Raw genomic sequence first — 27,548 nt, 5'->3', positions numbered from 1 at the left:
GGTGTCGTCTGCATAGAGGTGGATTAGGGAATCACCCACAGCAAGAGCGACATCGTTGATATATACAGAGAAAAGAGTCGGCCTGAGAATTGAACCCTGTGGTAGAGACTGCCAGAGGTCCGGACAACAGGCCCTCGGATTTGACACACTGAACTCTGTCTGAGAAGTAGTTGGTGAACCAGGCGAGGCAGTCATTTGAGAAACCAAGGCTGTTGTGTCTGCCGATAAGAATACGGTGATTGACAGAGTCGAAAGCCTTGGCCAGGTCAATGAAGACGGCTGCACAGTACAATCTTTTATCGATGGCTGTTATGATATCATTTAGTACCTTGAGCGTGGTTGAGGTGCACCCGTTACCAGCTCAGAAACCGGATTTCACAGTGGAGAAGGTATGGTGGGATTCGAAATGGTCAGTGATCTGTTTATTAACTTGGCTTTCGAAGACTTTAGAAAGGCAGGGCAGGATGGATATAGGTCTTTAACAGTTTGGGTCTAGAGTGTCACCCCCTTTGAAGAGGGGGATGACCGCGGCAACTTTCCAATCTTTCGGGATATCAGACTATACGAAAGAGAGGTTGAACAGACTGGTAATAGGAGTTGCAACAACGGCAGCGAATAATTTTAGAAAGAGAGGGTCCAGATTGTCTAGCCCAGCTGATTTGTACGGGTCCATGTTTTGCAGCTCTTTCAGAACATCTGCTATTTGGATTTGGGTGAAGGAGAAATGGGGAGGCTTTGTCAAGTAGCTGCGGGGGGTGCGGAGCTGTTGGCCGGGGTTGGGGTAGCCAGGAGGAAAGCATGGCAAGCCATAGAGAAATGCTTATTGAAATTCTCTATTATCGTGGATTTATCGGTGGTGACAGTGTTACCTCGCCTCAGTGCAGTGGGCAGCTACAGCTTGTTATCCATGGACTTTACAGTGTCCCAAAACTTTTTGGAGTTAGAGCTACAGGAAGCACATTTCTGTTTGACAAAGCTAGCCTTTGCTTTCCTGACTGACTGCGTGTATTGGTTCCTGACTTCCCTGAACAGTTGCATATTGCGGGGACTATTCGATGCTATTGCAGTCTGCCACAGGATGTTTTTGTGCTGGTCAAGGGCAGTCAGGTCTGGAGTGAACCAAGGACTATTTCTGTTCTTAGATGTACATTTTTTGAAAGGGGCATGCTTATTTAAGATGGTGAGGAAATTACTTTTAAAGAACGACCAGGCATCCTCGACTGACGGGATGAGGTCAATATCCTTCCAGGATACCCAGCCGGGCCAGGTCGATTAGAAAGGCCTGCTCACAGAAGTGTTTTAGGGAGCGTTTGACAGTGATGAGGGGTAGCCCTGTTTCCCACATTCTGTTGTGGGATCTTGTCTATGTGTAGTTGCCTGTCAGCACTCGTTTGTATAGCTTCACGTTTCGTTTTGTTATTTTGTTAGTTTGTTCAGTGTTTATTCTTTAAATAAATAAGAATGTACGCATACTACGCTGCGCCTTGGTACGATACTTATAACGAAAGTGATACTTAGGGAGGAGGCTTCTGATGTTAACATGCATGAAACCAAGGCTTTTTCGGTTACAGAAGTCAACAAATGAGAGTGCCTAGGGACACACAGGGCCTGGCTTAACCTCCACATCACCCGAGGTAAAGAGGAGGAGTAGGATGAGGGTACGGCTAAAGGCTATCAAAACTGGTCGTCTGATGCATTTGGGACAGAAAATAAAAGGAGCATATTTCTGGGCGTGGTAGAATAGATTCAGAGCATAATGTACAGACAGTGGTATGGTGGGGTGCGGGTACAGTGGAGGTAAACCCAGGCATTGTGTGACGATAAGAGAGGTTGCATCTCTGGACGTACTAGTTATGCTGGGTGAGGTCACCGCATGTATGGGAGGTGGGACAAAGGAGATGGCTGAGGCATGTTGAGTGGGACTAGGAGCTCCGCAGTAAACTAAAACAATGATAACTATCCTAAACAACAATATACAAGGCATATTGACATTTGAGAGACATAAAGTGAGGCATAAAGCAATCACAGATGTTGATTGGGAGAGCTAGCTAAGACAACTGGTAAGACAACAACAACTAATCAGCTAAGACAACAACAACAGGTAAAATGGCAATGAATGGGCAGAGAGGGTCAGTTAACTACACACAGGGCCTGAGTTCGAGGCTGGGGCCGACAGATAAACAAAAAATAAACAAAATGGAGTACCGTGATTAATGAACAGTCCAGCAGGCATCAACTATGTAGCCAGGTGATCATAGGGTCCAATATACATCTAGCTGGTTGTTCTTTGCATTTGCAGGACCAAACAGCAGCTTCAGGTAAGCTCAAGGGGGAGGTGTGTGTCTCTTTGTTAACAACAGCTGTTGCGGAATCTGTATATTAAGGACGTCTCGAGGTTCTGCTCGCCCGAGTTAGAATACCTCATAATAAGCTGTAAACCATACTATTTACCACCACAAACCGATGCTGGCACTAAGACCACAGTCAAAGAGCTGTATAGAGCCATAAGCAAGCAAGAACATGCTCATCCAATGCTCCTAGTGGCCGTTGATTTTAAAGGCCATGTTGCAAGTAAAATTTGCCAATACAAATATAATATACACCACTTCTTCGACCCCCCCCCCCAGTAAGCAACGCCCCCTCAAGTGCGTGACGCAGCCTATGATTTTGCATGTGACGATCGTTCAGTTGAAGACTCTGGAGCTGACTGGGGACAACATCTGGAGAAGAAACCATTTCTACAAACAAGTAGATATTACTTCTCGGCCTGAGGTACTAGAATAAAACCTAAATGATCTGCTTGAAAGTAATTGTCTCCTTTTATGTTTACATAATTTTAGGGGGGGGTAAATGCATGAACATGGCATTGCTAGCTGGCTTCTGACTTACTCATCCTACTTCACTAGCAACTGGCAAGCTGTATCAGGCAGCTTTAGATGCGAGGGGAAAACAAATATATTTGCTAGCTATCCATCTGATTGATAAAGTTGATAACAAATGCCAATAGCTAGCTAGCTAGCTAGAAACTGTTGGGGGAAAGCTTTCTAACGTTACCAAACTTACACCATCAGTCTCTGAGTTCACCTTCGCTAGCTAGCTGTTTAAGTGGAATGAATCTAGTTTTCAAAGAAATTCCTACTCTGAAGACAATTTGTTAATACGGGCCCCGGAAGAAAGCTGTTGCCCAATAGCTTGCACAGCAGTCGTTTCACAACAGGACCCTGGAGGTATTACAGTCAATGCTTATGAACTAAATATTGTATGTGAATTTCCATATGTGACTCATTTCAGGAAACTAGGTGTATGTCGCACATCACTACTTCACAGGAGCGGCATTTGAACGTAAACATTAACTTGTAAAAACTTGTATTCCATATATATCAATGACACTAATTGTTGAATTGTTCAGCAACATCTGCAGCAGTTGCAGTCGGTGACATTTAAGATGAGGGAGGACGATATTTTGTTATGAGCGTGGCCTTATTTCTATTACAGTCTATTGGATGGCTGTCATTCATATTCCATTCAATCAGCTCAATGTAACATCGATAGGTTTATGTTACTACATGATACTAAAATGTTCCCTAGACCTATCATGAGGTTGCTACAACCTAGCCTTTGAATTATAGTTTACAACGTAGATGCACAGGTCGAGAGAAAAATTAAGAGTAATCAAGGTGACAGACAGTGACACATTCAATACCGCCTTGAACACTCTTGCCTGCATCTAGCTGATCTAGGGTGTAATCATTAGTCCAACAGTTGCAAAGAAGAGTTTCTGTTGAACAAATTCAGGTATGCTTATCTCTGTTTCATTCCGTTTTCTTCGTTTAAGAAACATTTTTCAACAGAATCAGCCGGAATGAATACACCCCTGATCACGTTCAACCACAGTTCACTTTCATAGCAGCCATAAAAAAACAGCATGATCATTTTGCTCGTTGTAGGATTCCTTCTCGCATCTACGCACTCTCCTCCTCTTACCTTTTCGCTTCGCTTGTGGACTTCAGTGCACAACACATCAGCTGTCTGTGACCAGGCGAAAAAACCTTTCCAAGCCAAACCTTCACATCATCCCCGTTATTCACTATACACAGCCTACATTGTTAATGTCACTAAATTAGCTAACGTCAAAGCTAGTCAACATAGCTACTAGCTAATCATGAAGTACAGTGTACAGTCAGCAAGCAGTTTAGCAGTTACACTGGCTGACCCCTTTGGCAATAAATTAACAAAACCAAAAGCTTACCTTGACTTGGAAGAGTTTCAGTGTTGGATAGCCATAGCCAGCTAGCTAACATAGTATCCCTATCTGTTTCGAGCCAGTTGTTTGAGTAGGCTAAATTACCAAGCTGGATTAGATAGCTAAGTAAGTGAAAGTTAATTAAAAATAAATGAAATATAGCTAGCTCTCTCTTTCTCTCGCCACTGCTTCTCCTTACATTTTTAAGAAATGAATTTGTTCAAAACAGTTCAACTATTGTCTTTCTATCTCTTTGAGTCAACTACCCACCACATTGTATGCACTGCAGTGCTAGCTTGCTGTAGCTGATGCTTTCAGTACTAGATTCATTCTCTTATCCTTTCATTGAGTGGACAACATGTCAGTTCATGCTGCAAGAGCTCTGATAGGTTGGAGGATGTCCTCCAGAAGTCGTCATGTTAACTGTGTAAGTCTATGGAAGGAATGAGAACCATGAGCCTCCTAGGTTTTGTATTGTAGTCAATGTTCACAGAGGACGACAGAAAATAGCTGTCCTCCGGCTACACCATGGTGCTACCCCAGATAGTGCTGTTGAGGCTACTGTAGGCCTTCATTGTCAAACAGTGTATTTTAATCAGTTATTTGTTCACGTGAATATATTTAGTATAGTTTTATTTAAAAAAAGAAAATATTATAATCAAATATCAAATACTTGTTCTCCCCACTGTATTTAGCCATGAAATGTTTTGAAATGCTGGTCATGGCTCACATCAGCGCTATTATTCCAGACACCATGGACCCACTCCAATTCGCATACCGCCCCAACAGATAGACAGATGACGCAATCTCTATTACCCTCCACACTGCCCTGTCCCACACTGCCCTGTCCCATACAGACAAGTTATATTTGCATGATTTAGCTATTCATTCATAATGAATTCATCATTAACGTTTGCTTCATTCATGTGACCGACCAATACTGGGTCATGCATGTGACAGAGCAATACCTGAGACCTTGAAACTGAGACATCTTTTGTTCTCAAAACAAGGGTCTGGGTGTACTGCCAAATTGCAAATACTAATAGTGAGGGTTCGTTCAATCAGTCACTTGCATGAACACAGAAAACGGTTATTAGAAAAGCAGAAACATAGAACACAGAAATGTGTAAATAGAAAAGCACCAACATAACATTTTCCATCACATTCTCCAAGCTCATCACTAAGCTAAGGACCCTGGGACTGAACACCTCCCTCTGCAACTGGATCCTGGTCTTCCTGACGGGCATCCCCCAGGTGGCGAGGGTAGGCAACAACAGATCTGCCACGCTGACCCTCAACACGGGGGCCCCTCAGGAGTGCGTGCTTAGTCCCCTCCTGTACTCCCTGTTCACCAAGATATTGTTACGCATTGTGTATTTATTATTACTTGAATTATTATTTTCTATTATTTCTCTATTTTCTTTCTCTCTGCATTGTGGGGAAGGGCCTGTAAGTAAGTATTTCACTGTTAGTCTACACCTGTTGTTTACAAAGCATGTGACAAATATATATACAGTGGGGAGAACAAGTATTTGATACACTGCCGATTTTGCAGGTTTTCCTACTTACAAAGCATGTAGAGGTCTGTCATTTTTATCATAGGTACACTTCAACTGTGAGAGACGGAATCTAAAACAAAAATCCAGAAAATCACATTGTATGATTTTTAAGTAATTAATTTGCATTTTATTGCATGACATAAGTATTTGATCACCTACCAACCAGTAAGAATTCCGGCTCTCACAGACCTGTTAGTTTTTCTTTAAGAAGCCCTCCTGTTCTCCACTCATTACCTGTATTAACTGCACCTGTTTGAACTCGTTACCTGTATAAAAGACACCTGTCCACACACTCAATCAAACAGACTCCAACCTCTCCACAATGGCCAAGACCAGAGAGCTGTGTAAGGACATCAGGGATAAATTGTAGACCTGTACAAGGCTGGGATGGGCTACAGGACAATAGGCAAGCAGCTTGGTGAGAAGGCAACAACTGTTGGCACAATTATTAGAAAATGGAAGAAGTTCAAGATGACGGTCAATCACCCTCGGTCTGGGGCTCCATGCAAGATCTCACCTCGTGGGGCATCAATGATCATGAGGAATGTGAGGGATCAGCCCAGAACTACACGGCAGGACCTGGTCAATGACCTGAAGAGAGCTGGGACCACAGTCTCAAAGAAAACCATTAGTAACACACTACGCCGTCATGGATTAAAATCCTGCAGCGCACGCAAGGTCCCCCTGCTCAAGCCAGCGCATGTCCAGGCCCGTCTGAAGTTTGCCAATGACCATCTGGATGATCCAGAGGAGGAATGGGAGAAGGTCATGTGGTCTGATGAGACAAAAATAGAGCTTTTTGGTCTAAACTCCACTCGCCGTGTTTGGAGGAAGAAGAAGGATGAGTACAACCCCAAGAACACCATCCCAACCGTGAAGCATGGAGGTGGAAACATCATTCTTTGGGGATGCTTTTCTGCAAAGGGGACAGGACGACTGCACCGTATTGAGGGGAGGATGGATGGGGCCATGTATCGCGAGATCTTGACCAACAACCTCCTTCCCTCAGTAAGAGCATTGAAGATGGGTCGTGGCTGGGTCTTCCAGCATGACAACGACCCGAAACACACAGCCAGGGCAACTAAGGAGTGGCTCCGTAAGAAGCATCTCAAGGTCCTGGAGTGGCCTAGCCAGTCTCCAGACCTGAACCCAATAGAAAATCTTTGGAGGGAGCCGAAAGTCCGTATTGCCCAGCGACAGCCCCGAAACCTGAAGGATCTGGAGAAGGTCTGTATGGAGGAGTGGGCCAAAATCCCTGCTGCAGTGTGTGCAAACCTGGTCAAGAACTACAGGAAACGTATGATCTCTGTAATTGCAAACTAAGGTTTCTGTACCAAATATTAAGTTCTGCTTTTCTGATGTATCAAATACTTATGTCATGCAATAAAATGCAAATTAATTACTTAAAAATCATACAATGTGATTTTCTGGATTTTTGTTTTAGATTCCTTCTCTCACAGTTGAAGTGTACCTATGATAAAAATTACAGACCTCTACATGCTTTGTAAGTAGGAAAACCTGCAAAATCGTCAGTGTATCAAATACTTGTTCTCCCCACTGTATATATATATTTTTTTTTTTCTGTGATATGGCTCTGAGGAGCTTCTCTCTAAGGGTCCATAGCCTTCCAATGGTTTATCTATCTCTTACTCTCTCTTCACCTCTCAACCAGCAGCTCTCTCCACTGTGGCCTTGGCCCTCATCCTCTGGAGCTGGTCTGGTGGAGTCTGGCCATTCCCTGGTTCACCCCGCTGCCTTGGCCTGGACTAGTGGTGGATAAAGAGCAGATGCAAAGAAGAGCTCATGGATCGCATAACTGGGCCATGGCATGTTGACCCAGGGCTAAACTATGTCAAGTCTGTGTGCATGCCTGCATGTGAGTGCTTGTGAGAGTGTCTCTGTGTATATGTATTAGCAAGTGTACGATAGTTGTAAACATCTACAGTTGAAGTCGGAAGTTTCCATACACTTAGGTTGGAGTCATTTAAACAAATTTTTCAACCACTCCACAAATTTCTTGTTAACAAACTATAGTCTTGGCAAGTCGGTTAGGAAATCTACTTTGTGCATGACACAAAGTAATTTTTCCAACGATTGTTTACAGACAGATTATTTCACTTATAATTCACTGTATCACAATCCCAGTGGGTCAGAAGTTTACATACACTAAGTTGACTGTGCCTTTAAACAGCTTGGAAATTCCAGAAATCATTTGAGTCAATTGGACGTGTACCTGTAGATGTATTTCAAGGCCTACCTTCAAACTCAGTGCCTCTTTGCTTGACATCATGGGAAAATCAAAAGAAATCAGCCAAGACCTCAGAATAAAAATTGTAGACCTCCACAAGCCTGGTTCATCCTTGGGAGCAATTTCCAAATGCCTAAAGGTATCACGTTCATCTGTACAAACAACAGTACGCAAGTATAAACACCATGGGACTATGCAGCCGTCATACCGCTCAGGAAGTAGACGTGTTCTGTCTCCTAGAGATGAACGTACTTTGGTGCGAAAAGTGCAAATCAATCCCAGAACAACAGCAAAGGACCTTGTGAAGATACTGGAGGAAAGAGGTACAAAAGTATCTATATCCACAGTAAAACAAGTCCTTTGTCGACATAACCTGAAAAGCCGCTCAGCAAGGAAGAAGCCACTGCTCCAAAACCGCCATAAAAAAGCCAGACTACGGTTTGCAACTGCACATGGGGACAAAGATCGTACTTTTTGGAGAAATGTCCTCTGGTCTGATGAAACAAAAATAGAACTGTTTGGCCATAATGACCATCGTTATGTTTGGAGGAAAAGGGGGATGCTTGCAAGCCGAAGAACACCATCCCACCCGTGAAGCATGGGAGTGGCAACATCATGTTGTGGGGGTGCTTTGCAGCAGGAGGGACTGGTGCACTTCACAAAATAGATGGCTTCATGAGGGAGGAAAATTATGTGGATATATTGAAGCAACATCTCAAGACATAAGTCAGGAAGTTAAAGCTTGGTCGCAAATGGGTCTTCCAAATGGACAATGACCCCAAGCATAACTCCAGAGTTGTGGCAAAATGGGTTAAGGACAACAAAGTCCAGGTATTGGAGTGGCCATCACAAAGCCCTGACCTCAATCCTATAGAAATCTTGTGTGCAGAACTGAAAAAGGGTGTGCGAGCAAGGAGTCCTACAAACCTGACTCAGTTACACCAGCTCTGTCAGGAGGAATGGTACAAAATTCACCCAACTTATTGTGTGAAGCTTGTGGAATGCTACCCGAAACGTTTGACCCAAGTTAAACAATTTAAAGGCAATTCTACCAAATACTAATTGAGTGTATGTAAACTGCTGACCCCCTGGGAATGTGATGAAAGAAATAAAAGCTGAAATAAATAATAATCTTTACTATTATTCTGACATTTCACATTCTTAAAATTAAGTGGTGATCCTAAACTGAGTTTAAATGTAGTTGGCTAAGGTGTATGTAAACTTCCGACTTCAACTGTATGTGTGGGAATGAGTGATTTTTTTATTTATTTATTTGAGAAATAGACCCAAATAGCTAAAACAAATTCTGCATAAGGAGCGGCCATCCTGAGACTGTAGCAGCATGAGGAGGGACCACAGTTTGATATCCTGTCTGAAGTTCCGCTCCCCAATAGAAAGGAACACAGCAGCGACGTTGGCTGACTGGCACCATATGGTCTCTGTGTTCTACCAGCTGGGCTCAGTTCTGTGTGGCTCAATTTCAATGCTTAGTCCTCTGAAAACAAAACACGGAGCTACTCAACTGCAGCTAGGATGACAATGCATTCTTGGGAGAGAGAATGTTTGTATAATAATAGTACAACTCCATTCCCATAAGATTTGCTTTACAGCATGTTTAATTGAGTGGTCTCGTTCTCAAATAAAAGTTTCACCCATTTCCAATTGGTATGATAACTGCTACAGCACTGCTATAAATGAGCACATTGCTCTAGACATATTTTACAGTACAGTACAGTGCTCCTATCCGTTCTGTCTTAGTGTGCAGTTTCTTAGCAGTAACACCTGTCCAGTTCTCCTCCTCCCATTATTTAATTTCCACTCACCCGGGCTTCTCCTGCCAGTGACAATCATTAGATCAGTAAATGTCAGCGTTAGATTCATATCCTGGCCCAAGCTGTCGCTCTGCTCTGCTCTGCTCAGGAAGAACAGCCGGCTGGCCTTTGGCGACGGAACCAGTCATTTCCTCCACTCGAAGTGTCTGGTTAGGGGATATATTTCAGCAGAGAGGTTCGGTGCTTCTCAGTTAGACCCATATGCAGAGATTGAAGGAAAGGGAGTGGTACTTTGTAGCATAGATGTGGATGCATGCAACAGGAAGATGCTGAGGGGAGGACAGCTCATAATATAGCTGGAATGGAGTGAATTGAATGGTATCAAAAACATGGAAACCATGTGTTTGATGTATTTGATACCATTCCACTCATTCCGCTTCAGCCATTACCACGAGCCCGTCCTCCCCAATTAAGATGCCACCAACCTCCTGTGGTATGTGCGTGCTAACATACAGATGTAGGATCTTAATTTGATCACCCACACTTTGAGTTTTAAAAAGGCTTCTAAGGTTTGTAATTTCCACATTGAATTTCAGACTTGATATGCCTTAAAGAAAAATGTGACAACCGCTACAAAAATGTCCAGTAATTAAAATACACAAAATAATTAACATTTACTGTTGCTATAGGATTATTTTCCTGCTGTAGAAAACGGACTCAAATTAAGATCCTACATCTGAAGTGTGGGTGTATGAGTGTATAATGCTAAATGTGTGCAGGCCAACACTGCCTGGTGTGTTTATGTGTTTGCCAACATGGATGCATGTACGTGCACTAGCATGTGTGTGTGTTTACCGGCACAGATGGGTGTTAATCATGTGTAGGGGACAGAAATAATGGCTCAGGTTAATACTTCTGATTAAGTGCCAGCTTGGCAGATGATGCCTGGCTTTGTTGAGCAGTGTTGAGTCAAGGCCCTTTTTGCCAGGTGGATTTTTCCAGGGAAGGATGCACATTGACATATCTGTTACGAATATCAATATGTCACAGCAATTTTTGTTTGACAGTATTTAAGCCATTTAAAATACTGATTGACTTTCATTCAGTGCTTTCATATAATTATTCACCTATCAATGATGAGGACCGCAGTCCCATTAGAGAGCATGTGTGCCAGTAAAATTACTGCTTGAGTGTCTGGTTTTAAATGTGCTGAAGTACAGTGGTGAAAAAGTACTCAATTGTCATACTTGAGTAAAAGTAAAAAGTACAAGTAAATGCTATTCATCAAATTCCTTATATTAAGCAAACCAGATGGCACAATTCCTTTTTTGGGGGGGACAGCCAGGAGCACACTCCAACACTCCAACATAATTTACAAATGCAGTTTTTGTGTTTAGTAAGACCGCCACATCAGAGGCAGTAGGGATAACAACGCATTATATTAATAGCTGCATGAATTGGACCATATTGCTGTCCTGCCTGAGCATTCAATATGTAACAAGTACTTTTTGGTGTCAAGGAAAAATGTATGGGAGTAAATAGTACATATTTTATTTTGGAAGGTATTGGAGTAAAAGTAAAAGTTGTCAAGAATATAAACAGTAAAGTACAGATACCAAAAAAACGACTTAAGTAGTACTTCAAAGTATTTTTACTTAGTTACTTTACACCACTGGGAAATATCCATTATGTAGTTATTGTATCAATAGTTACAGTACGCTTCTCATGTAAACTAAAACATAATGTCACAGACTGGATATGCTTAGATAAGAATAATAAAGTTTAGTAATCGTTGCCACTTTCTTGTCTCTTTCAATATGCATACAAAGTAAATGAGTTTTCAATTATACATTAACCCAATTCAGGTACCATTATTTATCATTGACCGCAAAGATGCTGATTTTACATTTTCTCCTTGAATAGGGGAGAGTGGTGTAAGTTTAGTTAAGCCACCCCTTGTTTCTAGGAAACCATACACTGAATTAGTCAGGTGACCAAATATTTAGGAAGAGGTCATCTTTTCATGGAGTCTGTGAAGGAAGAAAAAGTGGAAAAGGTACTTAGCAAGATAGGTCCAAGAAACAGATTTTCAAATCAAATGACTGAATTGTGTTATAGGTTTAATGATGCTTGTATCTAAATCAAAGTAGATTGTTTTAAGAATGTTTTATACTTCAGTTGGGGTCTCGATCAGCTACATTATGAGGTCGTAGACCTAGCATGAAAGTGTGCTTCCTTATAACTGTGTTGGCTAATATAGTCAAAAAGTTTGCCTTGGGGTGAATAGAGTCAATGGTCACCATACCCCATACCAAATGATGATTACAAGAGGAGAGAGAGAGGGAGATGCAGGAGATGAGATGAGATAGAGATCGGGTGAAAGAGAGTGCAGGAAAATGAAAGAGAGAGAAAGAGGGAGAGTGCAGGAGGAGGAGAGAGAAAGAGATTTGTGCTGGATTTGAGCTACTTTGCATATAGGATTTTTCTCATCACTGGAAGACCCCTACACAGCTGGAGTGAGAGAGTGATGAGAGGGCGTTCCTCGTGTGAACAACGAAACACAGACATCAACTAAATACTGGAGAAAAGATAAAAGCTTACTACAGCACAGCAAGTGAAATGGAAGCATAAAACAACAAGGATTTTTACCATTTTTATAACCTCCGTATTTGACTCACACATCCTACAAAATGCATCTCATAGAGGGGTACCACCAAGTTGACTCACAATGCAAAGCATCATTGAGCTCTCTGACTAGTTAGTACAACCTGAATAATACATAAAAATACAGAATTACATATACCACAACCTATATACCTTTAACCCTAATCCTAGAAGGAACCTGTAACCACTTTCCTCAAACTGAGAAGTGCCTGTAATCAGCAATTCGACATCAGAAAAGATAGGAAAGATAAACAAGAAACAAGCTAACGCTCCTTTACTTATAATTAGATGTTAATCTGTCTGAAAACTCGAATTACTGGCTTGTACGAGATTAGCAAAGAGCAAACCTGCAAATCCAATGAAAAGTGCTAGGGAGGATACATTAACAAACAAATAAAATGTGAACAGGTCTTGGCTCCCAGAAAAGTTGTCCAAGGCAGAGACATCAAGCTCCGTAACCACAAACCTCCTCTTGTATATTCCCATCTTCCCATCTAGGAATATTTTCTCGGCCCCAGCACTGCAGGAAATGCCAAACCACCAGCTGGATCCCAATGAGCCACTGTGCTTGAACCAGCTCTCTCATTTCTCTCTCCAAGAACCACAAATAGAAAAACTGAAACAGATACTACACTAACTCTCTGATTGAGATGAAGGGTTAATTTCAGGGGCAATGTTTTTCAGTTCTGTAAAATGACAGGGGTTGTTTATGTATAATGTGCATAAGAGGCCATTATGGTTGCAAATCACTTGGGAAGTAGGACTCGTTCCTAGTGAGCACAGAGTGTTGAATCAATGATCTGCCTGTGCTGTAATCAATTTCCATAATGGCCCTTAAAGGCCATCAAAACCACATTCTAATTGAAAAATCCAATAAGAATTCAAGAGACACAATTATTAGAGAAAAGGCAGGTGGGAGTAGGGATTAAGTGGAATATAGTATGTGTCTGTCTTTTCTCAATGTACTCTTTCACAAAACAGATCTAAGTGAACACAGTAGTTGGTACCTTGGAGAGCTCCCACGAAAGGAATGAGAAGCTTTCAATTTAAATCTTTTTGGCCACCATTCAGCTTTTGTCCAATGGGAGCAAACACTCCAACAGGACTCATAAACAAATGTTGAGCTCCAGAAGGTGTGAATTAGCCCAGCAGTGTTCCCGTCCCCCCTCCTTCACATCCCCAAACCCACCATTCACAACACACCTCTTCTGGAAACCTCTACAACCTTCGAGTGTGCTAGATCAGCTGCCCTCAGTGAAAGGGAGACACTTAAAGGTAAGACAGGGGCCACAGTGCAGATGGCCGTGTTAAAACGCTTCTTGCAGGACACCGTCAGGATGATTAGGCTTTAGCCCTGTTGCTGCTGAGTGACAGATGTTTATCTTTTCCAGCCTTTGGCTCCCTGAGGTGGGCCTCTTGGATATACATACCCCTCCTGTCAGATGGGGGGGATCATAGTGGATGAATTGTGTGCTCTAGTTAAAGTGACAGCCATCCACTCCCTAATGTTGGTAGCCTAGTGGTTAGCGCATTGGGCCAGTAACCAAAAGGTTGCTGGATTGAATCCCTGAGCTGACAAGGTAAAAAGCTGTTATTTTGCCCTTGAGCAAGGCAGTTAACCCACTGTTCCCCGGGCACCAAAGACGTGGATGACGATTAAGGCAGCCCACCGCACCTCTCTGACTCAGAGGGGTTGGGTTAAATACAGAAGATACAACAAGTCGTTGTCCTGTTGGAAGGTGAACCTTCTCCCAAGTCTGATGTTCTGCACGCTCTAGAGCAGGTTTTCATCAAGGATCTTTCTGTACTTTGCTCCGTTCATCTTTCCCTCAATCCTGACTAGTCTCCCAGTCCCTGCCGCTAAAAAACATCCCCATAGCAAGATGCTGCCACCACTATGCTTCACCGTAGAGATGGTGCCAGGTTTCCTCCAGATGTGACGCTTGGAATTCAGGACAAAGAGTTCAATCTTGTTTTCATCAGACCAGAGAATCCTGTTTCTCATGGTCTGAGAGTCTTTAGATGCCTTTTGTCAAACTCCAAGTGGGCTGTCATGTGCCTTTTACTTAGGAGTGGCTTCCGTCTGGCCACTCTACCATAAAGGCCTGATTGGTGGAGTGCTGCGGAGATGGTTGTCCTTCTGGAAGTTTCGCCCATCTCCACAGAGAAACTCTAGAGCTCTGTCAGAGTGACCATCGGGTTCTCGGTCATCTCCCTGACCAAGGTCCTTCTCCCCCGATTGCTCAGTTTGGCCGGGCGGCCATTTCTAGGAAGAGTCTTAGTGGTTCCAAACTTCTTCCTTTTTAAGAATGATGAAGGCCACTGTGTTCTTGGGGAGCTTCAATGCTGAAGAAATGTGTGGTACCTTTCCCCAGATCTGTGCCTCGACACAATCCTGTCTCGGAGCTCTACGGACAATTCCTTCGACCTCTTTGCTTGGTTTTTGCTCTGACATGCACTGTCAAGTGTGGGACCTTATATAGACAGGTGTGTGCCTTTCCAATTAATGTCCGATTAATTGAATTTACCACAGGTGGACTCCAATCAAGTTGTAGAAACATCTCAAGGATTACCAACGGAAACAGGATGCCCCTGAGCTCAATTTCGAGTCTCATAACTGAAAACTTCGACTCTGAATACCTATGTAAATAAGGTATTTCTGGTTTTGTGTTTTAATACATTTGCAAAAATTCCAATTTTTTTTTTTTACTTTGTCATTATGGGGTATTGTGTGTAGATTGCTGAGGATTTTTATTCATTTAATCCATTTTAGAATGTAATGTAATAAAAATGTGGAAAAAGTCAAGGGGTCTGAATACTTTTCAAAGGCACTGTACATGTTATTGATATTAGCCCTCTGTGTACATTTAAGGGCTAGCTGTGCTGCTCTTTTCTGTGCCAAATTTAATTTGCCTATGTCCTTTCTTTGTGGCAGACCTCTCCCCATTTTAGCTACTCTTGCATCAATATGTTACAATCTAGAGTTACACCAAGCAGTTTAGTTTGTTTACCTTTAAATAGCATTGTATCTGGTCAAAAAGCAGGCTGTTTGCTCAGCTGTTTCAATCAGTAAAAGGTGTTTTGCTATTCTTGGGTAGCAAAATGACACACTGGGCACACACTTTGGATAGGGTACAGAAAAGGGCAAGCAAGATAGCAACAAAAACCAGAGACACCCCACTGACCCTTCCGCCACTAGAGTCGCGGAGAGAGCAAGCAGCAGTAAGATTGGTAACTGGGATGCACCAACCTGACCACCCTCTATGATCTCCTACCACAGAGAAGGGGAGACAGTACTTGCATAGTCCCCCGAAACAAGAACCAACTGTCCAGCATCAACACAAGGACAAATAAGCTGAACAATTCCACCATAACCACTTCCATCAGACTTTTTAATAACCAAATGTGACTTTTTAAACTGTAATTTCTTGTAAAATAGCATATTTTTTATTTACTGTAATATCTTGCGTTTTTAACGTATTTTCTAAATGTGCATTCTGCATAATTCAGTCTTATCGACTGCAAGCATGAAGGCAATTGTTGCGATATTGTATTTAGAGGTAGGTGAAGGAGTCAAGCGCAGGAGAGCAGAGATGTCCAAGTAGCGTCTTTTAATAGGCAAGTCCACAACAATAGGGTCAGGTACAATACCAAATAAACGCCCACGACAAAAGAGAACACAGTTGCTGTGTTTTTAACCTGCATCTCCCCCTTTAAATAAAGGACGAACCGTGGCTGCCTTTCAAGCAATGGGTACCTCCTCAGAGAGGAGAGACAGGTTAAAAAGGTCAGAGATAGGCTTGGTGATGATAGGGGCAGCACACTTAAATAAGAAAGGGTCTAAACCATCTGACCCAGATGTTTTTTGAGGGTCAAGTTTAAGGAGCTCCTTTAGCACCTCGGACTCAGTGACCGTCTGCAGGGAGAAACTTTGTAACGGGGCAGTGGAAAAAGAGGGAGGAGCATTCTGGCTAGTGGCATTAGAAGGGATGGGAGATGAGGAAATGTTGGACGGGCAAGGAGGCATGTCTGAGTCAAATACGAATCCTGACTTAATGAAGTGGTGATTAAAGAGCTCAGCCATGGTCTCGTATTATTCTGTATGCAAATACAAGACACTCGTATGGTATGTATTCATTTGTGAATGTCCATCACCAATTTTGCATGATATGTTATGAATTACAATTTGTATTTCATGTCTTTTTTTACAATTGGTATTTTACAAAGCGAACAATATGTTACCAATTTGCAAAACTGACAATGTTATGAATTTTCTAAACATATGATTTGTTACGAATTCTAGCTAGGTGGATAATATTAGCTAGCTTGCTAACATTAGCTAGGCTAGGGGTTAGGGTTAAGGTTAGGGTTAAGTTTAGGAGTTAGGAGTTAGGTTAAAGGGTTAAGGTTAGGGTTAGGGTAAGGGTTAGCTAAAATGGTTACTGTTAGGGTTATGGTTGGGGGAAGGGTTAGCTAACATGCTTAGTAGTTGCAAAGTAGCTAAAGAGTAGTTGAAAAGTTTATAATTTGCTAAAATGCTAAAGTTGTCTGTGATAAGATTTGAACTCGCAGACTTTGGGTTGCTAGACGTTTGCAATTTTTTTTACATTTATGAGCACAACAAATACAAAAAAAAGAAATACACAAACAAGAGTACATAAACCTAACAGACAGGGGTATTACATATCAAGATTCATTTTTAATTTGTTAAATACTTTTACGGTGCGTATTGCTTTTTTGTTTTTACATTTTACATATTTAGATCTCCAAATATCGACTAATCAAAGCCCAAGACATAGGTTATTAAACTCAGGATTAACTATGCTGGATCTGTTAGGAGGGGGATATCTGTCAATCATCACATTAGATATAGAATTAAAATCTCCACCTAAGATAATTTTGATATCCTGAAATACACCTATAACTCTATTAATATCTTCTTCAAATTCTTGAAATAATATCCTGTTGTTTTGTTTGTTTTTGGATGCATAAATATTCCCTAATAAAAAAAATCACTGTTGAAATTTACTGTTAAAATTAACCAACGTCCAGAGTGGTGAGTCTTACTACTGATGACCTTCCCTTTAAAAGCACCTCTTAAAACTGCTACACCTGCAGAGTGATTGTTGCCATATGATAGCCAGATATCGTTACCCCATTGATTTTTCCAAAAAGATAGATCGGAAGAACAAGCATGAGTCTCTTGTAAAAAGTAAAAGTCTGCATTAAACTGTTTGCAATACAGGAAAATAGCCTTACGCTTGAGTAAATTACGAATACCCCTGACATTGATTGAACAAAGAGATAAAGACATCAACTTCAACCAACAACCTTGTTATGCTAATATAAGCTTTTCCTAAGGATATGTAACTCAAAAGGATTTCCATCCCATTATTAACCTCTCCAACAAAAAACTAAGAAATATTGGTCATAAAGTTACCAAAGTATTCTTACTCCCACAAGGGGGCGACATTGTGTAGACTTTACAATAAACAGTTATTCACCTTTAGTTAGTGTTTAATTTACCAGTTCTCAGGTCAGCCTTTTCTCATTCAAGTGTTTGTGTACATTTTTTATAATAAAAGGCTGCTTTTCACCTGGCAATCAGTTTTTTTGCCTGACAATGTTATGATTTGGCCGCATTTCTTTCCCATCGATGATCACTCTTGCACAGATAAAAAAGAAAGTTTTCCCTGCCTTTCGAGCTGCAGCCACCATCGGCCACAGTTTCTCTCTTGTCACTTTGTCTACTGAGGTCAGATCCTCCGTGAACTAAATTTTAGCTTGATGAGGAATTCACAATTCTTCGCTCGCCTCCAGAGAAGATCCCGTGTAGATCTGTTGGTGAACCGGATGATGGTTGTCCTCGGTTTCTTGTCTTGATACTTGAGTCTCCCAAACGATAGACGATGTCTACATTTTCCAGAAGTTCAGCTTTTGAATCAGGAATGATAGCTCCACAAATGTCAACAACTCTGCATTTGATGTCCTCACCCGCCTGCTCTGGAATTCCATGGAGCCTCAGGTTCCACCTGCGCTGGTATCTCTCCGCCTCATTCACCTTTTGCTCGAGTTCAGCCACCTTATTTTCATTTTCCTGGCAGATAACTTTCTTCATGTCACTTTTGAGGGTTTTCACTTCTCCAAAGATAAAGTCAACAGATTTGTTAATGGCCCCAATTTTCATCGTATTCTCCCTAACCATGCCATTTGCCCTTTCATCTATCTTTGCTGTAAAAAGCATTACAATATTGTTTTGCATCTCAATAAGTGACATACCCTCTTGGCCTCTCATCTTTTCCCCCTGGGGCTTGACTGGAGTGCCGGGGTCATAAGGTAAAGGCCTGAGCTGGGGACTGGAGGGGCGCAAGTTGTGAGCATTGTTGTCTGTGCTCACCACATTTTCATCACCCATTGCAGTATTTCCCCCCACAGTTACATTCTGAAGAGGAGTACTGTCATGTTTTGTCTTTGATCTTCATGTCTTGTCCCTGTGCTTCCCTCTGCTGGTCTTATTAGGTTCTTTCCCTCTTTCTCTCTCTCTCTCTCCTCCTCCCTCTCTCCCTCTCCCGCTCTCTCTCTCTATCGTTCCGTTCCTGCTCCCAGCTGTTTCTCATTCTCCTAACGACCTCATTTACTCTTTCACACCTGTCCCCTATTTTGCCCTCTGATTAGAGTCCCTATTTCTCCCTCTGTTTTCCGCTTCTGTCCTGGTCGGATTCTTGTTTGATGTTTGCTGTTCCTGTGTCCTTGTTCCGCCCTGTCGTGTTCTTTGCCTTCTTCAGATGCTGCGTGTGAGCAGGTGTCTATGTCAGCTACGGCCAGTGCCTTCCTGAAGCGACCTGCAGTCTGTGGTCGCGTCTCCAGTCGTTCCTCTCTATTGACGAGAGGATTTCAGTTCCTGTTTTGGATTGACCATTGATAATATCCAGGAGAATCATTATTTGTTTAAGACTGGAATAAAGACTCTGTTTCTATTACGTCGCTTTTGGGTCCTCATTCACCAGCATAACAAGTACCCAAAATCATACCATCTTTTGTGGTTAATTGTCCATCTGACGATCTCTCCATTTCTTTCCTTTTGGTTCTGGTCGTGGAAGTTTCCATGTACGTTTCGACAAACTAGGTTTTGAGCTAGCTAGCTTATCTGGCTATCTAGTGTTGTCACAAACTTAGTTTTAGAGGTGAATAACTTTCAGAAAGTAATCAATTACTTTGGTAAATAAACTAAACCATATTCATACAGGGTTTTATGACCATAGAAATGATCCAATGGTCATAATTGGGTAAAGAAATCCAATAATTCCTTCAGCTACCAAAACAAATTATCTGCACTGACCGCCATCTTGTTTGCATTATACACCCACTCATCCACCCCGAGTAGCCACCCTAGTTTAGTTTTTACCTTAAGTTATCATCTGTCATATATAACCATACCAAACATAATATTTCATACAAATTTTAGTGTTCCGGATTTACATTTACTATGTTACATCTAGTCTACGAGACCTTGCTGGTACAACACAAACATCTAGCAACCCAAAGGTTGCGAGTTTGAATCTCATCACGGACAACTTTAGCTAATTAGCAACTTTTCAACTACTTACTACTTTTCAGTTACTTTGCAACTACTTAGCATGTTATCTAAACCTTCCCCTAACCCTGACTTGAACCCTTTAAGCTAACTCTTCCCCTAACTCTAACCTTAACCCTTTTAGCTAACCCTTCCCCTAACCTTAACCTTAACCTTTTAACCTAACTCCTAAACTTAACCCTAACTTTAACTTTAACCCCAACTCCAACCCCTAGCCTAGCTAATGTTAGCTAGATAGCTAACGTTAGCCATCTAGCTAGAATTTGTAACATATCATATGTTTTGCAAATTCGTAACATATTGTACCTTTTTGCAAATTCAGAACACATAATACGAATTGTTATTCATAACATATACTAAAGGAGTGTCTCGGATTTACGTACAGAATAATACTAAATGCTCTGAGACCAGGTTGCCTGGTTGGGTTGCTTCCACAGACCCTCTGTGATTTCCTCAATAGTCATACACTTCCTAATGACAGCTCTGGCCATACACAACAACCTGGATCTCAGCTATTTGAAGTCCTCCTCCCCCTCTCTCCCGCTCTTTCAATTCAATTCAATTCAATTGACTTTATTGACATGGCAAGTTATTATTACTTACATTGTCAAAGTATACATATCGAAAAATTTAAATAAAATATATATGTATATATATACACAAAATATATATATATTTATATATAAATAAATGGTGGGACTAACAGCAATAATAATAGTAGTAGTGGACATGGGATTACCATTAATAACAGCTACAACAACAATATTAATCAGAACAACAATACATTAAAGCCTTTCTTTCTCTCTCAACCCCCGTCCCTCTTTACACACAAATAGCCTACTCTCTCCCTCACGCAGACTTTCTCTCGCCCATTCTCTCTCTCTCTTCATACTTGGCCGAGCTCAAAAGAAGGGGACATAACAGAATGAAAGGAGATGGATTTTTCAACGAGATGTGAGGGGAAAGGTGAAATTAGCAACTCTTAGCCTACGTTGCCCCTATGTGATACGACAACCTTAATTGTTCAACAGAATGAATGAATAAGAGCGGCGTCTATCAACAAGGTAGGTTATGTAAACTGGCTTCTTTTTCCCCCGGACGTTAGACTGGTTTTGTGGTGACTGAGAAATTACGGATAATATAAGTGGGGGAGTGGGTGATGTTACATAACACATTGCACCGTTTTCCCTTTTTATCTTTCGTAAATTGTACAAGTGAACAAGAGTATCCAGTTATCCTTGCAATGAAAAAGCAACAAGCTTTGAGTGTGAAGTCTCGTTTATAACATGCACTTGCCGCATGTGAATAAGGAACAGTGGAACCTTATACAGAGGGTTTCCACATGCTCTCTTATCTATCCTTGCATTCTCATTTGTCAGACATTATTAACAGTAATTGAATAACGTGTGTGCTTTATCAGAAAAATCAGTCAAAAGAGTATTTCCATAGATCTGTGTTGGCTACTTAGCCTATAGGCCTATGTTCCACAGAATATTCATGAAGCACTTTATTTTCCTTGAGGTCTGTGGGGTCTGTGGGTTAATTGTGTTTTCAGCCTTTCTAATAATGTTAGTATACCATAAAACAGTTAGTATACCATAAAACAGCAATAACTGTCAGTTATTGCATTTTCCATTAAATTGCGTCTTGTTCTTTCAAACACAGGCCTGCCATTTTTTTAATGTTCTAGAATATAATCTTATTCTAGAATCACCTTCTGTCTAGAGAATAATTTGTCATTAAATTAGTGATCACGACAATTAAGCATTTTTGTCGTCAAAGCAAATGCTGAAGGGGCCGGCTTGGTGAAGCGTTGTTGCTAATGAAGCGATACCTATTATTTTCTGGATAAGAGCTCCCTCCATCTCCATGGCGACGTGGAGATCTTACATTCAAAACCATGGAGTGTGCGCGCAGCTTTCTCGCTTGAAGGGGGATCGGTTCGATGGCAGGACAAAGCGAAAGGTAGAGCCCTCTACCTTGCGGAAGAAAAAAAAACGATATGATCTGTTTTGGGGACGAAAAGGGGAACAATTCTGATACACAAGTCATCTTCATAGGCAAGAAACCGGGTGAGTGAACTGAGTAAGGTTAGACTATTGTTTAAGAACAATGCCTGTTGCTTGCTATAGGCTACCCTATCCTGAGAAATGTCCGTTTTTTAGGCTATAGGTCTAGCCTCCAGACTGTTGCCTTTATGCAGCAGCGCAGCCCAGTGGGCATACGATGTGATAAAGACGTATGTTACTGGTTGAAATATGGTCGGGGAGGTCTTATAACCAGATCACAACCAAACGTTTTTTTGACGTCGTGAAAAATACATATTATTTTGGGTGATATCTGTTTTTTGGTTGAAATCTGATTGAACTACTGACCAGTTATCTAAATGCTACTCAATTAAAAGACACCAATCTATATAAACATGTGCATAGTGTTTGTAAGCCATGCACCCAATGCAAATAAGACATTAGAACCATTACAATTATTACAGTTGGAGTAATGTTCTTTTTCAGAAGTGGTTGCATGATTCAGCTTAGCACACTTGGTAAACAACAGCTGGCAGAGGGCACCAAAGCAGGTTAGGGTTTCGTGGCACACGTCGTGGCCCTATTCTGTTTTGAGACTCTGCATGGACTCGGACTCGGTGGGCTTCATGCAGGCCAAGCTTTTCCAGAGTCTGGCAGAATGATATTACTCTGGGCTCCGGTTAATGGTACTCTGGCTGAGTCCACTTCAGCTTATCCGGCCCAATTTACTTTTTCAGGAGTAGGGTCATTTGAAGTTTTTATTCAGCAGGTGATGAAATACCAATTTAAAAAAAAATAACAAATAATTGTGATATTTCACCTCCAGGTCATCGAATTTGATAGGTCATTAAAAGCTAACATTAGTGACAGTCTCTGCGGTCTTATAGCTATCAGAAATTATCCCTAAATTATAGAATCTCCGATGCTGTAAATGCTTTTGCTTTTACTACAGGCTATGGCAGTGTTTTTCATAGTTGCGAGCCACCCAATTGAAAAGTGCACATTCACTTCCATAACATTTGTTCTTGGCTACCAGCATGGAAGATAAATATGCACAATAACACAAAAATGCACTGCAGTTAAAATGCGGTGAAACTGCAGTACATTGAAATAATGGTTGTTTTATGAATGATATCTGGTAGCTTGCTGTGTGTGTTGGCTTCTAATGATAATCTTTTGTTGATGTTAATTGCAATGTTTATTGTAGTGCACATTTTCTTCTGTTCCACTGAGTGCAATTTGCTGTTCTAGTATGACTAACTACATTTGCTTTCAGAATTTAACAAATAACACATAGGCCTATGTCTTTTATTGCAATATCCTACTACAATCCACCAGGATTTACAAAACCCTATTGTTATTCCATTTATTTCCATCAATAATTACAAAAGCATTATTGCACCTGAATTTGACCCTGAGAATATGACAATTGTATTTTCCCATAAAACTTTTAAGCAATTACCATAATGCATGCAGTAATTTTGTTTTAATTTCAGTAACTAAGTAAGGACGTAGGCATATCAGTTCCAGCAAAAACTTTGATTGGAATTTGTGCCTCGCGCAGCAATAGATCTGTGAGCGCAGGCAGCCTGCTTGCTCGAGCATATTGCTCGAGCGTCAACATTCCATACAGCATGTTGGGACAAAGTGCCCGGTAGGCTACACAACAACATCACTGGGAAACAACATCAGTTTCTCGAAATGTACACAAACATTTTTTAAAGATTAGACTGCTAAGTGGTAGTCCCTGTTCTCCTGCATTCTTGTTTCATTTTAAAGCGGCGGTTTGTTGGGGAGAAGAACATCAAGAAAAGTGTTGCTAGCTAGCTGGCTAGTTTTAGCTAGCTAATGTTAGCTCTCTGGCTAATCCTCCATGGACATGGTAAGTTTAAATTGTTACCTGTTGTAGCTAGCTAGCTAACATTTTGACATTTTGATATCTGTTTAGTTAAAATGGAATTGTCAGCTTTTTAACTACTTTGCAGATATGAAACAAACAGACAATCATAATATCATCCCAAAATTGAAAAATTCCAGTTTATGCTACAAAACCAACATTATAAAAGGTTTTAAAAATAGGTTATATTTGCCTTAACATTTCATGATGTACACTAAGGCATTGTTGGCAGAATAGATGGATGCAGTTCAATGCATGATTAATATAATTCACCAATGCATTTCTTGGTACTCCAAAAAATATTGCTATCAAACTAGCAAGGGCAATGGTCACAAGTCAGTCATAATGTGGCTAATAGGCTAGCATATCTATTTATGTAGCAAGATAAACGTTAGTTAGATAGCTAGCTTGCTAGGTGCTAGGAGGATGTCATGTCATGTCATTGGAGGAGTGAGTGACTTTTACCCCTCATATAATTTTTTCGGTGGCTATACTTTCCACAGCTAGAGATGCAGGTGTCATTTGGTTAGCTAGCAATAACTTGAACGACTGTTATCCAGTTAGCACATCGCTTGCGTTCGCAAATTTACTCTGGCTATCTACTCCGATTTCAGAGCACTCTCGCTGAGTGTGGCAGAGTGCAGAATAACTGATGAATTTACGAAGCACAACACCCACTGAATATGACCGACCAGTGTCAGTAAACATAGGAAAAGAAAGTAATAGTTAGTCATGAACGCTCTAGATAACATGTAAACAGCCTGACCAGCTCTGCTAGGGCGAGTAAAATGGTCAGTAATGGGTTCTCTCATTTGTGTCTGGAAGTAGCTAGCTAGCAAGCTAGCCAACTTTAGCCAGTTAGCTTTGGGCACTTGGTTGGGACAAGCATGTATTGTTAGCAGGCAAGCTGAAGAAGGAAGAGTAGGCTACAATTCCCCACTGTTTATCAGTGCAATTTTGACTGTCAATTAAATGAAAAAGTTTGAGAGGGTTTATCTAATGTTCCTTCGTTACATTTTAGCTCATCTTTTTCTGGCTAGCATTAGTTGTTTATCTTTTTGTTGATGTGCATAACTGAGGGAGAGAAAGCCTAACTTTTCATGGTTGTTTGATCAATAGGACTGTTAAGTTACCAAATGTAAGAGGACTCCCAAGTGGTATTGACATATTTGCAGACATTTATTTTGTGACTTTTTGAGACGCGAATGCGTTTGAATGATCTTAAGTCTTGCTGTTGTAACTGCCTGTAAACAAACAGTCCAATTCAAAGTGAATGATGGCAGGCCTGTGTGGAAAATACAGGTCTACTGTAGCTCTGATTGGCTATGGCGCACCGGTCTGCGTAGACTCTGGTCCTGGATGAGACAGATGTTTTTATTAGGTTTTACTGCAGTTAATTGTCCAATTGCTTTCCCACTCTATATTGCTATAGAATTTTCACAAAAGCCTCAGTATATACGTAATTCACAAACATTCTAAGAATGTATGAAAATGACAATATCTAAGTGCTTGCTTCTCAGAATAAATTTGTTTAAGTGTCATATTCTTCCTCGGGGTGTATATGAACAGATTTAAAGATTTTATGTTGCTAAAATGCTGTCAGTTCCACTTTAATGACAGTATATTTTTGTGTCTGTGTGTATTCTCTCTCTCTCTGTGTGTGTGTGTGTGTGTGTGTGTGTGTGTGTGTGTGTGTGTGTGTGTGTGTGTGTGTGTGTGTGTGTGTGTGTGTGTGTGTGTGTGTGTTCTGTGCATAGTTTCCATTAGCCGGCTTTTGGCAGATAAAAAAAAATAGAAAAGCAGATAAACAAAATTGGTACTGACCAATTGTCTGGGAGAAGAAAAAATCCCATTGTGAAATAATTATTTTTAGCCTATTCATTGATGTAAATACCAGTCGATGTAAATACATTTGACCAGTCATGCTTATCGGTCTATAGGTTAATAGCATACAGATACAGAGCCTTAGAGCGGAAAATCTGTCAGACAGCACGACAGCTACAGTATCTCAAACCACTTTGTAATGAGCTGGAGGCAGTATGCATTTTGAAAACACTTAATGGTTGGAAACCTGGACGTTTTATTACATATTATGAGGCATGTCTTACCTTGCTTCAAAGTAACCCAGCCAAAATCAGACAATATCCGTGGAGGCAATTATTTTATATCAACTTTCTTTCATTGTCCAGTAGCCAAATGCACAATCCTAGCACCCCATGTTAGTTGTTGTATATCAGATCTCCCCTCTTTCTAAATTTTGAAATTATATTTTAATCTCTGTCACATGAAACCACTGGCTTTTGACAACTGTGTTTTCCCGCTAACATTCCCGCGTAGCCTACTGCCTTGTGCGCAGTTTTGCTCTTATAATGTGAAGAAATAATAGATTATCAACATTTTAAGCTAAACGTTTTGATTTGTTGCATCAGACTCATTACTTTTTAATGTTTTAATGTAGCCTAGGCCCACTGGTTGTATGCATTTTGGACCTATCTTCCCACAACTGTCCCAGAGTCTGTTTAGAATAGGCTATTTCTTTCTCGACAAGTTGCCCAATAGAATAGGTCAACTTTTCTACTATGGATGAGAGCACACACGCGTCACTGTTTGATTGCTGTGATAGAACCAAAGGACACAGCAGCCACCTACCTGGGATAAATAGAAATACAAATAGTTTTGGACTGACAGTAGATTGACATAGGCTAGGGATTTTGCTGTTCGTTACTTGTCTTGCATCAGAATTCGGTAAGAAGGACCGCACATCATTGCATCCTCAACTTGCAGGTTCTGTTAAGATGAATTACCATAATCTAAATGTGATTTCTGTCATTCTGAGCACCTTGGGTGGATGCCCTAATCAGGTTACGCACCCAATGCATATAGGTCCGGTAAATTTCTCAAAAGTTAAAATGCTGCCGGTCAAATGTCCGGCGCCACATTTTCGTATGGGAAACCCTGGTTCTGTTTGATTGAGAGAGGGGGAGAGAGATGATGATGATGATCACAAAAACTTATTGAAAAGATTTTCATCATGTCAACATTGTGTCATGCCAGCTATGTGTGTGTGAGAGTGTCTGAGAGAGAACAACAGAGATTGAGAGAGAGAGAGAGAGAGAGAGAGAGAGAGAGAGAGAGAGAGAGAGAGATGGTTGATGAATACACATATTATAGGAAACATTGATTGTGTGTGTGTGTGAGAGAGAGAGAGAGACATTTTATGATAGCCTAATTGTTGAAACGTGTACCCCCCATATGGATGTGAAGTTTTTCTTGATTCATTAGGGATACTTGTATTTGACAATACAATACATTTTGCCTATCCCGGCTCCCCCTCAACACTCATTCTAACGTTACAACTCTCAACTGCCTTTTTCAATTCTTGGTTTTCTTTTTTGCAGGAATCTTCTAGCTTGGGTGGCAAGATAGAGGAGGGAACAAAAGGAAGGAGTACAGAAGTTATCCTAACTAAGAAATGTACGTAAATAACCTAGGTTTTGCTGTCTATCTCTCTCTATCTCTCTCCATATGTCTGCCTGACGGACAG

The 27,548-nt window shown here is 41.1% G+C and overlaps 1 protein-coding gene across 10 annotated transcripts in view; it reads left to right on the top strand.

Moving 5' to 3' along the window:
- Window positions 1-20,878: 20,878 nt before the first annotated feature.
- LOC139531402 (G protein-activated inward rectifier potassium channel 2-like) overlaps window positions 20,879-27,548 on the top strand; it is a 118,885-nt gene continuing 112,215 nt past the window's right edge. Inside the window, exons 1-3 of one of the 10 annotated variants that reach the window (XM_071327859.1) lie at window positions 20,879-21,144; window positions 23,887-23,989; window positions 27,403-27,478. In XM_071327859.1, the coding sequence (XP_071183960.1) occupies window positions 23,981-23,989; window positions 27,403-27,478 (85 nt within the window). In that variant the 5' untranslated portion in view covers window positions 20,879-21,144; window positions 23,887-23,980. Of the gene's footprint in view, window positions 21,145-21,263; window positions 22,153-22,186; window positions 23,990-27,402; window positions 27,479-27,548 lie in introns of those variants that run through there. The other 9 variants (XM_071327865.1, XM_071327852.1, XM_071327886.1 and 6 more) reach the window with 9 other exon arrangements.

Source organism: Salvelinus alpinus, chromosome 1 (genome assembly GCF_045679555.1).
Source record: "Salvelinus alpinus chromosome 1, SLU_Salpinus.1, whole genome shotgun sequence".
NCBI lineage: Eukaryota > Metazoa > Chordata > Actinopteri > Salmoniformes > Salmonidae > Salvelinus > Salvelinus alpinus.
The sequence above is the reverse complement of the archived record's forward strand: the minus strand, read 5'-3'. Positions and strand labels throughout refer to the sequence as shown.